Here is a 13645-nt window from a genome sequence, read left to right as displayed (position 1 = left end):
TGTTATTGTTATTAACTTGCAGTTAGCTTAACTGTAAGTGAGAGGTATTGCAGCTGTGTGAGCTTGTCACTGGACATGAAAGGTATTTTAGTTACTACACCTCATCAGAATATGGTTTCCAGCAAGACAGAAATGTTCAAAAATACAGACAAAAGAAATTGTCAGATGAAATGTTAAAGAGGACCTTTGGTGTGATTTCATAGCTTTTCTGATTATTCATTTAATGAGGGATCCACTAAAACCATACCCAGGCTAGTTATCAATAGTTTGTATTGTAACCTTAGTGCATTTTTTGCCTAATTTAGGATATAGTTACACTCCCTAACATTGGCAGTGTAACTATAAACAACTAAGGCCAACCAAAGGGTGACAATCATATAAGGCATAGCTGAAACAGAGCACATGACTCTCAAGTAACATTGAGTAACAAATTTTATTGAAAAACTGGTGTTAATGATCACCACAAGGCAATCATTTTTTTTATCCAATTATTTAATAAAAGGAATCCGTGATACGCCTCATACTCATGAATCTCATGTTGCCATATCCCATGTTGCTGAAGCTCCTGTACTCTCCAGGTCCAAAGTACATCATCCTGCCTCTGTAGTGGGGGTGCTCATACATGAGCCAGTGGCCATCCATAACGTGGCAGGACATGCAATGGGACATGTGGTAGCGGTCCATGAATGAGTCACAATCATCCATGCACTCATGCATGTGACCTCCGAAATTCTCTCTCTCGTAGATTCTCATTCTGTAGGATCCTCGGTACTGTTGAAGAGAACAAAGGTATATGCATTAGCGCTGGAATTTTATTATTTACTTTGTAGACCCACAACTGGAAACATCTTTTCGATAAAGAATTACCAAAGTACTCTGATGAGCTTACCATGGGGATCATGCGCGAGGACCTGATGCAGTTATTCCATCCAAACATATTCATGTAGTCAGCATACTCGCCCCTCCTCATGAAGTACTGGTTTCCCATGTAGTTTGGACGGTCGTAAACCATGAAGCAGCCGCTCTCCACCCTGCAGGAGTGGCAGCGGCTCAGGTAGGAGGACATATCAGCACAGTCGCTCATGCACTCATATGAGCGACCCTGAAAGTTCCTGTCCTCGTAAAAGATGATCTAGAAATACATTGAAAGTTATTTGTTAATTCATTTTGTGATAACTGTGTAAAAGAAAAATGTCAACATCAAAACAAACAGCAATGTCAATCAGAATTTTATGCAGGAGTCGTTCCATTTTGTTATGGATAAATGCAGGAGTCATACTGTTTACCTTTCCCATGGTTGTGGTAGTGAGTGTGGTTTGCTCCTCTGGTTAGAGATGCTGGAGGTACACTGACATCCAGGCTGCTGGAACCCTTACTTTTATAGTGGACCAAAGCCAAAGAATACATGGCCTCCATTGTTGTTAATTCCTGACCAAGCAAACTGGAATAGAGGCTTTTTTTAAAAGCTGAATTGCTTTTGTCATTTTCACTGTCATTTTCATTTTCACATTCAGTGGTTCTCTGGAAGACTTTTAAAAACAGAACTTTTGGTTTAGACTCATAGGATCATGAATAAAACAGCAATAGCGAAAAGGAAAAAACAACTAGATACTTCCTTGTTATGGAAGAATTCATCTGCCCCTACCCATCTGAACCTTCTGTTCAAATGGAACAAAATGCCGTTCTGTCTTTCTTTTCTCTTTTATGGGTCCATATAAGCAATTTTAAATCAGGTGTTTTATATTCTTGTATATTTATTTATTTGTCATTGTCTGATGAATGTAATTTAATTAACAGCTAGTGCCAGATAATTTGCTAAGGCAGCTTATATACTGTGTGCTGTGTATATATATGTATGTATGTATGTGTATATATATATATATATACACACACACACACACATGTATGTGTATATATACATAAATATATACATACATACAATATACACGTGTGTGTGTGTGCGTCTTTACAGCAACTTTTGTTGGAATATTCATTGTAATATCTCATACTTGTACTGATTTCTTTGAAGTCTTGTTGCTTGTATTTCTAACACCGGTTTACATAGATTTTTTCTAATTCATTTTTTTTTGGGGGGGGGGGGGGGGGGGGGTTCTCTTCGACTCCTTGGTGGAATGTATGTGTGATTCTTTGTGTGTTTCTTTTTAAGCAGATGCAATCTTCCCAGTGCCATTCCTCCACAAGCACAATCCTGATAGAGAAGTGTAATGAAATCACTGGAGACACTCATATTTTACAAAGTTAAAGACTCTGTTAAACATTCTTTCAGACTGGTTCCTTCCCTGCTTCAATACCCCAGGATCTGCCAAAACAAGAACATAATTTCTTCTATAGACTGTAAAATGACAGGGTATGATGAAAATAGACACATCTAGGGTTTAATTGTGCAGCCTCCAAAACAAACTATAACATTCACTGTCCTCTGATCTTTTTGTGTATCCATGTAAAGTAGCTGTAGAGATGTGTCTAACATAATGAACAGGTGCCAGGTGGCAAGTACACCAACTTAACCATGAGTATTTAAATAATGGACAACAGCAGGATATGTCAGGCTTTTGAACAACTCTATAAATCGACTTTGTGAAATGCTCACATATTTGAGGTGTGTGGTCAATGTAGAATATAGTTTATACATTTGTAATTTTGGTACTGATAAAGGATTCAGAACTTAAATACATTTGTTGGGATAAACAAATCAATCATATTGTGCAGACACCAACACCAAGAGAAACAATCATACACATTTTATTTATGGTTTTGATTTCTGATCATTTCTGATCCAGTGTGGATGGGGATGGAGATAAAGGAAAATCAGTGCTGTTAATCTTTGCTTTAAGCATGGTTCATCTCATCCAGTTAACTTAATTTCAAAAACAATTACTGCCATCAATTCTCTGATGATATGTTACTAATCACGGGTGCTACAGTATTCAGATATTAGTCTTGAGTTAAAGAAACAACCATTAAATGACTCTAGAAGTGCAAGTACAACAAAAACAAACAAACAATTCTAAAGTCAAAATCTTTTAAGTAGCTATCAGACTTTTAACCATTCAGGTTTTCAGTAGTACAAGACGAAAAAATTTAGGCCTACTTCAGTTTATAAGGCACATGTAAATTTGTATATAACATTACCCTTAGATGTTTACATCTACCAAACAGTTGCCTTACTGCTCGGTATTGTAATGGTGAGTGTCAGCAAAAACGAGGAGGAGAAATGATTAATGCGTGTTCAGTGCTGTAGAGGGCAATCACGAACTTCTACTCTCGACGTGTTGTAGACACGGAAAATCTCCATTCATAAACATTTTCATGGTGGATTGGCTTGGAGCAAACTACGTCTGTATATCACTTATTTTGGATGTCCTTTTCCATAATTCACATTGAAAACGAGCAAAGTGATTTAACACGTCTAATAATCATTCATGTCGTTCTTGAAAAAAAGATACCGTAAAATGATTATATATGTTTGACCCATATATTCCGTTTTTTTGTTTTGTTTTTTTTCATTTTCTGGCCCGAGGTCCTCTGATGTCTGGGACTGTACCACCTGCCTAGGGGAGTCATAGTTAATCGCACCTACTGTAGTATGCTTGCTGAATGAATGTAGCGCGTGGCCTGTTTTTATAACCAAAAATCTCATTAAATTTAGTTGAATGTTCTAGACTCTATGGATCATATCCTATGGTATAAACAAAATAATAAATGATAATAAACGCGACTGAAGGACATTAAAAAGATCATTTGCCCGCGAAATCGTTTACGCCAAAAGTTAGGGCTGTGCTTGGAGACTCTCTGCGATGCTGCAAAAATACTTCTCTGATCAGTGCTGTTTTGCTGTTTACAAACGCTACGTAGCGAAATAGTATGCCTAATCGGTTCTCTCCTGTGCGTGCCCCCACGCTAATGGTACAGTCCAAAAACACAGGACAACTTTAGATCAAAACATTTAAAAACATGAGCATGAGTAAATATTGCTTTAACAATATTTTATTTTCGTTAGAAGAGGAAATAGCACATTTGAGACGCGACTGAAAACAATCGATCGGTTTCGTTAGGAACAAAAACGAAGCCAGAAACTTTGTATTTTTTAATAATCTGGAACAGAAACATTTTTTCGTTCTTTTATTTATTACAACAAATTAAAATGCTTTCTGCTTATAGCTTTGGTGAAGAGTATCCTGTCTTCCTCTGAATGTCACTCACGCCTTCATATAGCGGACATAAATTTACCGGCGGTGGGCCGTGATATAGCGTTAAAGTGAAATGTGGTGTGATCTCCTCATTTGCAGCCAGAGGAGGTAAATATTATGGTATGCTTATAAAATGCTGATCTTAGACATCAGCTTCATCAATGTTTGATAGATAGTCTACCATGTAAAGAGAACTAATGTTGAAAATAGCTCTAGTCAGGCTAAACATATACCTGCATAGCCTATTAGCAAGCTTTTTAACTGCAGCGTTAAAATAGTTTTTCATTTTTGCCATTTAACCGTTTGTGACTGATTACGATCGCAAAACAGTCAAATGACCGGGAAGCCACAGTGGAGGTTGTACTACAGCGCTCCTAGTTAGTGGTGCAATGCGTTTTTGTAATGTTTTGTGACATTAGCAATAGAGATAATAGATAATTTTAGGTAAAATATCTATCAACAGACATTTTTATACCGTCTGAAAGATACATAGGCTATTGTCATGTCACACAGACCTGCATGGAGCGTTATTAACCGATATTTCATTTGGTTCTAACCGGTTCGGGAACGATCGTGGAACGGAAAACCGGAAACGCTAAAATACCGATTCTGCCCGGAGCAAACCGATTGAAAAAAATCCCGGTTTTAAACCCTGATTACAGATCATGCTGCTGTTGAGCTCGCCTGCCGATGCACTCACACTGGCTAGGATAAGTACGTGCTGGGGCAAGTAGCTAGGCCTTTGAATTAGTGCACATCATTTAGCGCAATACCAGCGATGCTTAAAATCTGATGCAAGTATTGGTATTCCCACAGACTTTCACTGAGTTACCACCTCATACAACAAAAGAGAATGAAAAAACAAAAACAAACAAACAAACAAAAAAAACAATGTCTTATGACTGAGCATGTCAACTGAAACAAGTAATGAGAGTTGTCGGCAGAAATGTCCGCGAGAAATATGATATAATTTCTTAATAGATGTGTTGAGGTGGAAAGTGAAAGTTGCGCTTGTTGATACTCACAGTACAAACCCGCCAATGTACTACTTAAGTACTGTCATAAAATACTTTTACCCCTGTTATCAATCCAGCTGGTCCGTTGCTTCAACATATCACAGGCTGGGATCGGTTTTAAAATTCACAAAAATTTAGGCTAAAGGTTACACCTAGGGTTAGGGTTAGGGCTTTTGTGTCTTTGTTTATTTTCTAACCATCAGACAGAGTTGAGGTTAATCTGCTCTTCAGTCATGCGAGAGAATAATCGGGGAAGGGGGGATGGACGACAAGGAGAGACAAGTGAATAACATTGCTGGTCAGTGCTAAGTATTTTAAACTTTTGAGACACATTTATTTTTTACATTTATGTGTGTAGTATTGCACTCTGTCAGTGAACCTGAATCTGTATCATTGTCTTTTTTCTTTTGTTGATGTGTTGATTGTGGACCAGGTTAAAACATTAATCCAAGAAATTTTGATGTCCCTCATGTAATCAGCACTCTGGGACTGCCCTCTTCTGTTTCCAGTCATACTTAGCTTGCTCTTGTTGTTGGTTGTACTGAGAAACAGAGCCACATTTTTAAAAGAGACTCATAGTCTTTATATGAACGACTACTTTAATGGGTATTATCAGCATTTTAACTCCAAATGCAATTTTTTAATCACTGAGGAAATCCAGACCTGTGCTAATCCTTCTTGTTCTGGTTATAGACAGACTTTGGATGTGAACACAAAACCTTTACTTATTGATGGATATAAGCTTCACAGTTTTGGTTTCATCTGGGGGACTGTGGTGGAGAAGACGTTTGGCTTTACAGTGAGTAGAGGTAATATAAATTATAAAGGTTGCACTGCATGTATTTGTCTATGTCTTTATCTTATCCCACATACTGTGCCACTCATGAACAGCTGAAGCTCTTCAGCTTTGATCAGCTGATAAGTTCGAGAGTTTCTCAGAGGGCAACAATGAAATGGAAATTTCTTCAGGAGAGATGCAAAATTTACCTCAAGGTCTAGTGAACTTATTTTTTATTAGTTGTAAATATGGTTCAATAATGTAAAGTAGTTGTAGACATGTTTCCAACATAATGGTCCTGTAATAATCAGTTTTACCATTATTACAGGCATTGACATTATATTATGAGTAGAAGTAGGATTTCATCAGAGACCATGTTCTCACCAAACCAAGACAAATTTTGTTTTGCATTGTTTGCAGTCAGAGATTTCACAATGAACCATGATGGAGATCATTGAAAAATTATCATACAAATTTACTAAACTCTGATTTCTGTGATAGATTTTTGTGATTATTTTTATCTATGCATAAGACTTCAATATCAGGGTTTGTGTTTTCTCTAAAATGAATCTTCTTTTATTATAGGTCTTTCCTGCTGCTCTCAAAATGGCCTGAGGGTGAGTGCCATTTCATATAAACTATTTGACCTCATTCAAGCTAATTAAAACATGTCTGCTTTGATAATCTGAAATACCACAACTGATAAACATGATATTGAATGATTTGACATGACTTAGCTGTTAATTGTTCGTTAAGTCATCCTCAGGCAACTGTGTCACCTTAAGCTGGTTAAATTTGTTGTTACTCCCTCCTTTATTATTATATATGATATAGATTTCTCTGAGCTGTTTGCAAAATTGTCCCAACTTAGGTTTTGCTTGGAAACTGTGTTTAAAATATCACTTGAAAACAATGCAAGCATAGAATTCATTTAAATATGTGAGCTGCTGTGTATGCTAAAACTGAAACAGTGATTATACTTTAATACACACAGCTTTAGGGCTTCAATCAACTGAATAGCCTCTAAATTGATGTTGCTAAATTTCTGCAGTGGTTAACCTGCAAGGAGTCCAGTTGTTCTATCAGTGAGATAGTTTGCCTCTGGACACCTGAAATATATTGTTAGATCCACTTATTTAGACTGCAACAAGTTGGAAGTATTTAAACAAGTCAAGGAAATGATATTACATGATTAAATGTCTGATCTAAATTATTGTATATTAAGGATATCCTTTACTGTGAGTTTACTGCTTGAAGTGATTCTTGTTGTTAATGAAATTAGGGATTTACTAAAGCAGTACTAAAGCTATTTATTAACTCTTTCCATATTGATTTTATAACCAGAGTGCATTCTCTGACTAGAGTGTATTTTCTGATCTACATGCATTTTGCCATTTTCACATTCTTGTTTAATATGGCTTAAAAAAAACCCTCACTTCTGACATCAGAGGTGTAATTGTCTCTAGGTGTGGGTTGTAATTTTCCTGCATACAATTAACTTTAGAATTACTCTATTTTAGTTAAATATGTCAGAAACTAATCACAGAGTAATTTTTTAAATGTAGTCAGAGTCATCTGATATACACAAACTAAGTGTAAGAAAGGAAGCAAATATCGAATTGAACTCCAATGGAACAGAAGCCACTAAATGGACCATTCACGGTCAGACAACAATATTGTAAGTCATTGCTAAAATAAAACACACAACTGTTAAGTCAAACTAAGTGACAGACTTTATTGAAGATCTGCTGTTAATGATCATCATGTGACAATGGTGAATTAGATTAATTATTTAATAAAAGGAATCCATGATACGCCTCATACTCATGAATCTCATGTTGCCATATCCCATGCTGCTGAAGCTCCTGTACTCTCCTGGTCCAAAGTACCACATTCTGCCTCTGTAGTGGGGGTGCTCATACATGAGCCAGTGGCCATCCATAACGTGGCAGGACATGCAATGGGACATGTGGTAGCGGTCCATGAATGACTCACAGTCATCCATGCACTCATGCATGTGACCTCCGAAGTTCTCTCTCTCGTAGATCCTCATTCTGTAGGATCCTCGGTGCTGTTGAGGAACAAAGGTACATGTCATATTAACAATTACAATTTATTATTTACTTTGTAGACTCACAGCTGGTAAACATCTTTTCTATAAAGAATAACCAAAGTACTCTGATGAGCTTACCATGGGGATCATGCGCAAGGACCTGATGCTGTTATTCCATCCAAACATGCTCATGTAGTCAGCATACTCGCCCCTCCTCATGAAGTACTGGTTTCCCATGTAGTTTGGACGGTCGTAAACCATGAAGCAGCCGCTCTCCACCCTGCAGGAGTGGCAGCGGCTCAGGTAGGAGTGCATGTCAGCACAGTCGCTCATGCACTCATAGGAGCGACCCTGAAAGTTCCTGTCCTCGTAAAAGATGATCTAGAAACACATTTAAAGTCATTGGTTAATTTATTTTGTGACAGCTTTATAAGACAAATGTCAACACTCAGACAAATCACAGCATCCATCAAAATGTTACATATGATTCATGTGAAATTTGTAATAGAAAAATGCAGGATGTAACAGAGCTCACCTTTCCCATGGTGATTGTTGTGATGTCTGTTCCTCTGGGCAGAGATGCTGTACATGCACTGACACTCTGACCGCTGGAACCCTTACTTTTATAGTGGACCAGACCCAAAGAATACCAGGTCCCCATTGTTGTCAATTCCTGACCAAGCAACTTGGAACAGAGGCCTTTTAGAGCTGAACTGCTATTGTCATTTTCACATCAATGGTTCTGTGGAAGACTTTTAAAAATGGAACTTCTGGTGTGGACTAATAGCGTCATAAAGATAACAACATCAGCAATAGTAAAAACAAACTCCTCATTATAGAAAAGTTCACCTGCCACAGCACAGGTGACATTTGTTCATTGCGAGAAAACTTCAGTTTATTTTCTTTTTCCTTTTTTGTTTGTGGTAAGGATTCCCGTAAAGACCATTTTAAGCCAGATTTGTGTATTCTTGTGTGTTATTATTCATTGCCTATTGAATTCACATTATAATATAACCATTGTGATGTAACTTCCATGTGTTAAAAAATTTGCCAAGGCAGCTCTCTTTGGTAATGTTTATAATAGTTTAATTCATCAAAAGTTGCTTGTGTGCTTTTATTTGTTTAACATATTCTCTTTAGAGCAGCTTTTGATGGCATATTTGTTGTTTTCTTGTTAGTGTTTATTTGTTGAAAGTTCTTATATCTGATTTATTGAGTTATTATTCTTGTTAGTGTTTATTTGTTGTCCACGAGTTATCCAAATCATTGTAATATTTGTTTCAGTTACATTTTAACAGTGTATGGTTGTTTAAAGCAAACAATTGTTAACTGTTCGCTGTTAAACAAACTGTTCAACAGCAAACAGATTAATGATCACCAGTTTACATCGATAAAAGCATAGTGTACTTTTTTTTCTGAAGTTTTCCTACTTTGCTGAAATATATGTGTTTCCACTGTTTTCTAGCAGATGGAAATATGCTCATTACTCCCCATGGCTGCCTTTACACTTTCTTGATAGGATAGCACAACCAAAGTAATCAAGATGGTCATATCCTACAATTTTAAATTATCTGTTAAACAGTGTTTCGGTTTGGGTTTTTTTATTCAGTGATTACACAAGTTTTTGCACAGATTACACAATAGTAGGCTGTGATGTAAAAAGAGACACATCTAAATCTTGTTATGTCAACTCCCAAAACAAACAACTAAGCTCACCATACACCGATATTTCCATGTGTCTGTGTGAAAGATTCCGGGACATGTTTAAATAATGAGCCCGATGTGGCAAGTACAGTAACAAGTCAAGCTGTGAGTTTTTTTAATGATACACCGTAGGGTGGCATGTCACCATCCAGCTGTCTGGACCACTATTCCTCCTTCTTTTGCCATGTTGTGATATCACTGTTATGCCCCTTTTTGCCTCCTGACCTGCTGTGCTGTATATTTTCCTATCCTGCTGTATTTTAAGGCCCGTCATCCTAGTAGCCCTCCAGAATGACCGTCCTTGAAATCTCCTTACTCCAGCTACCAGTGGCAGGGACTTTGCTCTCCGACCTTTCAGGATGGAATCATCCATTGGTACGTGATACTTAAGCATGATGCCTCCTGCATACACTCCTCCCGTGAGACCAAACATCGCAATAATCTTCACTGTGCTTGTGTAGATCATTAGCTCAGGCCATATGATTTTGCTGACACTGTCCTGCAGGAAGATGAGATACTGTTTGATGTTTGCCATTACCTCCCAGTCTAAAGCTACTCCCAGGTGGCTATGCTCATTGATGTGTGGGGTCTTCTCTCTATTTTTGTCAAAATTGGATGAAGATGGGTCATCTTTGGATTTTCTTGCATTTTTTGCGTCTCCTTCATGTAGCCCTTCGGTGATATTAATACCTTAGCATATCTGCAGTATTATTTCCTCTCTGTTAGTGTCTTTCTGCAGTTTGAGAGAACATGTACCTCATTGGCTGGCTTCTCACAGCCAACCCTCTCACAGAGTGTGCAGTTTGGGTCATTTTTCATTAGCCAGATGGCGAGATTTGTAGGGCTGAGACAGACATAAACACTGCAAAGCAGGAACCTGATTCTACTGGCCTCCATAGACCACATAGCAGCCCAGGTGATCTTTTCTCCTTGGCTCCCGCCACTGAAGTCCATTTTTCTTGCTGCCTCATTCCAACTGTCAGCAGCTCCTCTTCTACCACATGCCAATTATTCGACTGTGTGAGTTCGCTTCTCTTTCTTGAATTAGCCAGTCCCCAACTTGGGCATTGGAAGCAGACTATCCCCAGTCTTCCAGTAGCTGCAGTCCCAGTAACATCTTTGTGGTGAAATGTTAGCTCACCTTCCTTGACTGCACTAGCAGTTTACCACTTTATGCCTATGCTAATCTCTGTCACGGATGTCTTAACTTTAAGGTTCTAGCATTTATGCAGTGGCAAGACCTGTAGCGTGGTGTCTGAGCTACAAAGAATTGTATGGCTGAAGCTCCTTTGGCGTAATTAGGCATCCTCTCAGATGTCCCCTGGTGACTCTTTCCATTGCCTCAAACTTTTTGTTTTTGAAACTCTTAAACCACAAGGAGGAAGCCTTTGAAGGACCCTGCATAGGTAGCACCAGACTCTCCATTTCCCTGGAAGTCCACTCTTCTACACCCACTGCATCCAGTGTTTTACCTCTTGTTTTACCTTGTGGTGTCTTTGTGTCTGAAATATTATCAGTCACCCGGTGTCTTTAATGGCTTTTTAGCAAGTATTGACCCAGCTTCTCTAACAACACTGGACTGAGTGTTATTGTCTGTATTTTCCTTCTTATCTACCAGGCCTCTGGATTATCTGTGCTGAAAGGACATCCTGATCTTTAAGAAACTACCAGCTTAAAGTTACTGTATATGTTTTTATCATCACGTGATCCATAAAGGCTCAGTTTCAAACTTTGGACCTCATCATCAGTCCTCAGTTAGGTGTTTCTTCAGACGTCTCAAGTAGATGAGTTATTTATTTAAGTGTGGGATTCACAGTGGTTTAGTGGTTAACACTGTTGCCTCACAGCAAGAAGGCCCTGGCTTTGAATCCCGGCCGTCCCAGGTCCTTACTGTGTGGAGATTGCATGTTTGCCCTGGTTTCCACAAAGACGCGCATGCTAGCATTAGTACTCCTGTCAGTGACCTTGACCAAGGCACTGGCAAAAAAAAGACCTGGGCTGGGTCTGAAATCACTATATAGTGATTTTGCACTTTTGTAGTGCTGTCCAAATGTATAGTGAGAATGATTATACCCTGTATCGTGCACTCAAAGTATCCCACAATGCATCGTGACAAGTAGGGTACAGCCGATATACCCTGCATCGATCGACTTAGATCATCGTGCATTGCGGCCTGTCTCATGAAAGTAGGCACGTCTTTACAGACCAATCAGTGAATGAAATGTATTTGACAAGGTAAACATTGATGTGACAAATGCAGTTTATTCCAGATGTTGAGCGTTTCCATTTAGCTCTTTAAGTTACATCACTGGGAAAACTGTGTTTAAACATTACATTGAGAAAGAACAAGAACACAGGTAATTTAAATATGTGAGCAGCTGAGCCTGTTCTACTTGAAGCAAGGACCGAGTTTGTTCTTCTTGTTAATTAGATTAGAGATTCACTAAACCTGTGCCCAGACTACTGACCAACAGCAATGCAGTATTTTAAGATGATTGCACCACTTGACTGCATAGAACCTAAATTGAAATGTTCATCCAACTCCAAAGTAAGACTTCTTAACTTTTCTCACTCCCAACAGCATAGGAGTAACTATATGTAGGAGGAAACTGTTCAACTGATAGAGTGCTTTGTAAAAATGATTTTAGATGTGTATACAATTGTCTTGTGATGAATTATGTTTCAGCAGTTTTTGCATAAAGTGCCTGATTTACTCAGCACCATCTAGCTGCGCATGAATATCATAATGAAAACCCCTTTTTGGTAGCAGCTACTCAATGGGGCATTTAGGGACAGGCCAAAAAAAATAAGGGTTTAGTGGACATAAACCACACTATTCTCAAGTATAATTGAGTAACAGACTTTATTTTACATCTGGTGGTAGTAATCATCAAAAGAAGAACATTTATTTTATTTAGTTAACTATTTAATAAAAGGAATCCATGATGCGCCTCATGCTCATGAATCTCATGTTGCCATATCCCATGCTGCTGAAGTTCCTGTACTCTCCTGGTCCAAAGTACCACATCCTGCCTCTGTAGTGGGGGTGCTCATACATGAGCCAGTGGCCATCCATAACGTGGCAGGACATACAATGGGACATGTGGTAGCGGTCCATAAAGCAGTCACAATCATCCATGCACTCATGCATGTGACCTCCGAAGTTCTCTCTCTCGTAGATCCTCATTCTGTAGGATCCCCGGTACTGTTGAGGAGCAAACATACATGTCGTATTAACATTGGCACTGGCAAACTCACAACTTGAAAAAAATATTTTCTACAAGGTATAACTGAATTACATTTACAAATCATGCTGAAACGCTTACCATGGGGATCATGCGCCAGGACCTGATGCAGTTATTCCATCCAAACATATTCATGTAGTCACTATACTCGCCCCTCCTCATGAAGTACTGGTTACCCATGTAGTTTGGCTGGTCATAAACCATAAAGCAGCCGCTCTCCACCCTACAGGAGTGGCAGTGCCTCAGGTAGGAGTGCATGTCAGCACAGTCGCTCATGCACTCATAGGAGCGACCCTGAAAGTTCCTCTCCTCGTAAAAGATGATCTAGAAATACATTTAAAGTAATTGTTTAATTCATTTTGTAAAAGAAAAATGTCAACACTCAAACAAACCACAATATCCATCAGAATTCAAATACACCTATAAAATTTGTCAGAGATAAGCAGATTTCACCTTTCCCATGGTCATGGTTGTGATGTTTGCTCTTCTGGCTAGAGATGCCGTAGATACACTGACATCCTGACCAGTGAAACCCTTACTTTTATAGTGGACCAGGCCTAAAGAATACATGGTCTCCATTGTTGTCATTTACTGACCAAGCAACTTGAAACAGAGGCTTTTTTTTTTTTTTTTTGTAG

The 13645-nt window shown here is 38.5% G+C and overlaps 3 protein-coding genes across 3 annotated transcripts; all 3 read right to left on the bottom strand.

The window, feature by feature from the left end:
- Window positions 1-492: 492 nt before the first annotated feature.
- LOC115811294 (gamma-crystallin M2-like) lies at window positions 493-1310 on the bottom strand. The gene is made up of 3 exons (XM_030773445.1): window positions 1287-1310; window positions 890-1132; window positions 493-771 (listed from the first exon to the last, which is right to left on the bottom strand). The coding sequence occupies exons 1-3, from the start codon at window positions 1293-1295 to the stop codon at window positions 493-495; spliced, it is 531 nt and encodes a 176-aa protein (XP_030629305.1). The 5' UTR covers window positions 1296-1310.
- A 6487-nt stretch (window positions 1311-7797) lies between these two features.
- On the bottom strand, window positions 7798-8602 carry LOC115811426 (gamma-crystallin M2-like). The gene is made up of 3 exons (XM_030773608.1): window positions 8594-8602; window positions 8197-8439; window positions 7798-8076 (listed from the first exon to the last, which is right to left on the bottom strand). The coding sequence occupies exons 1-3, from the start codon at window positions 8600-8602 to the stop codon at window positions 7798-7800; spliced, it is 531 nt and encodes a 176-aa protein (XP_030629468.1).
- Window positions 8603-12688: 4086 nt separating this feature from the next.
- LOC115811354 (gamma-crystallin M2-like) lies at window positions 12689-13475 on the bottom strand. Its single transcript, XM_030773517.1, has 3 exons — window positions 13461-13475; window positions 13089-13331; window positions 12689-12967 (listed from the first exon to the last, which is right to left on the bottom strand). Exons 1-3 carry the CDS (start codon window positions 13473-13475, stop codon window positions 12689-12691), a joined length of 537 nt encoding a protein of 178 aa, XP_030629377.1.
- Window positions 13476-13645: the final 170 nt, after the last annotated feature.

The sequence above is a fragment of the Chanos chanos genome, chromosome 5 (assembly GCF_902362185.1).
Source record: "Chanos chanos chromosome 5, fChaCha1.1, whole genome shotgun sequence".
Lineage (NCBI taxonomy): Eukaryota > Metazoa > Chordata > Actinopteri > Gonorynchiformes > Chanidae > Chanos > Chanos chanos.
The sequence above is the reverse complement of the archived record's forward strand: the minus strand, read 5'-3'. Positions and strand labels throughout refer to the sequence as shown.